This window comes from Gekko japonicus, unplaced genomic scaffold (genome assembly GCF_001447785.1).
Source record: "Gekko japonicus isolate JY-2015 unplaced genomic scaffold, Gekko_japonicus_V1.1 scaffold4605, whole genome shotgun sequence".
Classification (NCBI taxonomy): domain Eukaryota; kingdom Metazoa; phylum Chordata; class Lepidosauria; order Squamata; family Gekkonidae; genus Gekko; species Gekko japonicus.
The window spans coordinates 77058-80110 of record NW_015160364.1 but is presented as its reverse complement, the minus strand read 5'-3'; the positions used below and the strand labels follow the sequence as shown (position 1 = coordinate 80110).

Sequence of the window (3053 nt, the reverse complement as noted above, 5' to 3'; positions counted from 1 at the left end):
AGACAAGCCTTCTTCCCTCTTCTCCTGGTCAATTATCTCTTTTTAATAGTGTGGAGGAGCGAGAGAAAGGAGAACGGGTTTCCGGCAATTACTAAGCAGCGATCTGCCCAAATTTGTCCAGATAGCCCAAACTCTGCAGTATTTGTAGTCTTGGCTCATATTTCAAAACTGCACCCTTAGCGCAAAAGATTTTAAGGGGAAGAAAGCAGAGAAATTGGGGAAAGGAGTTTTTTGGCTGCGTTCCTGGAAGTCTGTGACAGCCGGAGCCTCTGGCGCAAGGCACACAAGGCGCAGAGAACGCGTAAGAGTTAAATGGAGATTATATACACAACATAAACACACACACACAAAACTCCAAACAGAAGGTGGGGCGGGGAGTTGCAGAGTCAAGTGGTTTTTGGAGCATTAATTTACTCCAGTTTGGTGTAGTGGTTAAGTGTGCAGACTCTAATCTGGGAGAACCGGGTTTGATTCCCCACTCCTCCTCCACTTGCACCTGGCTGGATGACCTTGGGCAAGCCGTAGTTCTGATAAAAGCTGTCCTTGAAAAAGAGCAGTTTCTGTCAAGAGCTCTCTCAGCCCCACCTACCTCACAGGAGGGTGTCTGTAGTGGGGAGGGGAAGGGAAGGGAGTTTGTAAGCCGTTCTGAGACACCTTTGGGTAGTGAAGGGCGGGGTATAAATCCAATCTCTTCTTCTTCACCAGTTTGGTGTAGTGGTTAAGTGCACGGACTCTAATCTGGGAGAACCGGTTTGATTCCCCACTCCTCCACATACACCTGGCTGGATGACCTTGGGCAAGCCATAGTTCTGATAAGAGCTGTCCTTGAAAAAGAGCAGTTTCTGTCAAGAGCTCTCTCAGCCCCACCTACCACCCAGGGTGTCTGTTGTGGGGAGGGGAAGGGAAAGGAGCTTGTAAGCCGCTCTGAGACACGTTTGGGTAGTGAAGGGCGGGGTATAAATCCAATCTCTTCTTCTTCTTCTTCGATTAGCCTCTCTGAAGCTGGAGGGGAAAGAGAAAGACCGGCCAAAAACAGATCCCTCGGGGACGCAGTGAGGTTTGTTGTTAATCCATTCACAGCGACGGGTGTATACAACACAGCTTCAGACCAAAAGCCATACGGGAGGAGAGCCAAGCCCCCCCCCCCAAATGCCGACACAAAAGCGGTCCCTGGGTGCTCTATTTATACCCGTGTTGCTTAAACGGGGACAGCTGCCTCTCTGGAACTAAATTTGGTAACTCTTTGCTATAACCGAGGGCAGATTCCCACACTGGGTCTTCGTACACAACCACGCCCTCCCTGGAAAGCAACGACTGCATGGGTTATGTCAGGGAGAAAACAGCCCCTTTGTCCCCACGTGCCAAGTTGCAAACCGCAAAGGAAGACGGGCATTCCGGCTCGAAATCTGCACCGAGAAAAAGCTGAACTCTGCGAACCGTCGACATTGGCCGATCCTGCATTGGCTTCTCCCTCCGTTGTTTTAGCAAACCCAGGTTGGAACAGAAATTCCCCTCTGCATTGCGTGCCGCTTTCCCTTCCTTTGACCATCGGGTTTTGTGGTACCCTCTGCATTGCGTGCCGCTTTTGCCTCCTTTGATCATCGGGTTTTATGGTACCCTCTGCACTGCACGCCGCTTTCGCTTTCTTTGTTCACCGGGTTTTATGGTACCTCCGGCATAGATTTAAGGCATGGGAAAGAGCAGGTAGAGAAAGAGGTACTTTTCTCCCTTTCTCACAATACAAGAACTCCTTGTGGGCACTCCATGAAATTGCTGAGCAGTTAGAACGGATAAAAGGAAGTACTTCTTCACCCAAAGAGTGATTAACTAAAGCCAATCTCTTCGCTTCTAGATAGGAACTCTCGGTCTGGGGCAAGTGATGCTCTGTCTTCTTGGTGTTTGGGGGGGGGGTCAACAGTGGGAGGGCTTCTAGTGTCCTGGCCCCACTGCTGGACCTCCTGATGGCACCTGGTATTTCTGGCCACTGTGTGACACAGAGTGTTGGACTGGATGGGCCTTTGGCCTGAACCAACATTGGCATGTTCTTATGTAAGGCAGTCCAGGGGTGACTTCGCAGTCAGTCTGGCGTTGCCCCGGCGTATCTGAATGTGGCTTTGAGCCGCACCTTTTCCTCAGTGTTCAGAAAATGTGGAGCAAATGCCCGATGCAGAACCAGCCATCGTGCACGTTAAGAAAACCTGTCTTAATTTATTCTTCGTCCGGCAGAGTCGGCGGCAACGAGTTATGCAGGGCACGGAAGGTCTGCCGGCTGGAAACTCTGCTAAGTGCTCCCCCTTCCCGGCCACCAAAATTTCAACAGGCATTGAGGACTGGACATGTGTGGTGACAGGCTGCACGTGTATTCCTCTATAACCCACCTTTCTCCCCAAAAGTGGCTCACATTGTTATCCTCTCCAACCGGGTAGGTTAGGCCAAGAGCACGTGATTGGCCCAAGGTCACCCAGCAGTCAAGTCACCAGCTCCGGGGTGGGAAATACCTGGAGATTTGGGGGGTGGATTTGGGGAGGGTGGGGTTTGGGGGAGGGGAAAGACTTCAGTGGGGTTTAACAGAGTCCACCTTCCAAAGCGGTCGTTTTCTCCAGGGCAACTGATCGTTGTCAACCAGAGACCAGTTGTCATCCCAGGAGATCTCCAGCCACGGCCTGGAGGCTGGCAACCCTGCTCAGGGAGCTTCCACGGCAGGCTGGGGATTCGAACCTGGGTCTACCGGATCCTCAAACGACACACTTAACCACCAACCCGGACTCTCAGGCTGCTGTATTCTGCAGCCCAGTACCCAAGTTCTATGACTTCCCTGTTCTCGTTCGGAACTGCAGAATACACATGTCAGATTTCAAGATTCCCCTTTTAAGGAAAGGGCCATTCCCTGATCAAGACTGTGTTTGGTCCGTAACAATGCCTTAGTTTGGGTGATCCCGGGTAGCAAAAGACGCATACACCTGACACGTAGTCGACTTACTGTTGGCTCTGCTTCCCGGCGAGTTCATTCGTTTTCTCCTGGAGTCGGGGAATAGAGAAACAGGAAAGCAGGA

General features: G+C 51.4%; 1 protein-coding gene across 1 annotated transcript in view; it reads right to left on the bottom strand.

Moving 5' to 3' along the window:
- Nucleotides 1–1189: 1189 nt before the first annotated feature.
- The window catches only part of LOC107115818 (ras-associating and dilute domain-containing protein-like), a gene marked incomplete at its 3' end in the record, with an annotated part of 28886 nt that continues 27022 nt past the window's right edge, over nt 1190–3053 (bottom strand). The window contains exons 4-5 of the mRNA XM_015417580.1: nt 2981–3018; nt 1190–1300 (exon numbers count right to left, since the gene is read on the bottom strand). Of these exons, the coding sequence (XP_015273066.1) occupies nt 1190–1300; nt 2981–3018 (149 nt within the window). The remainder of the gene's footprint in view (nt 1301–2980; nt 3019–3053) is intronic.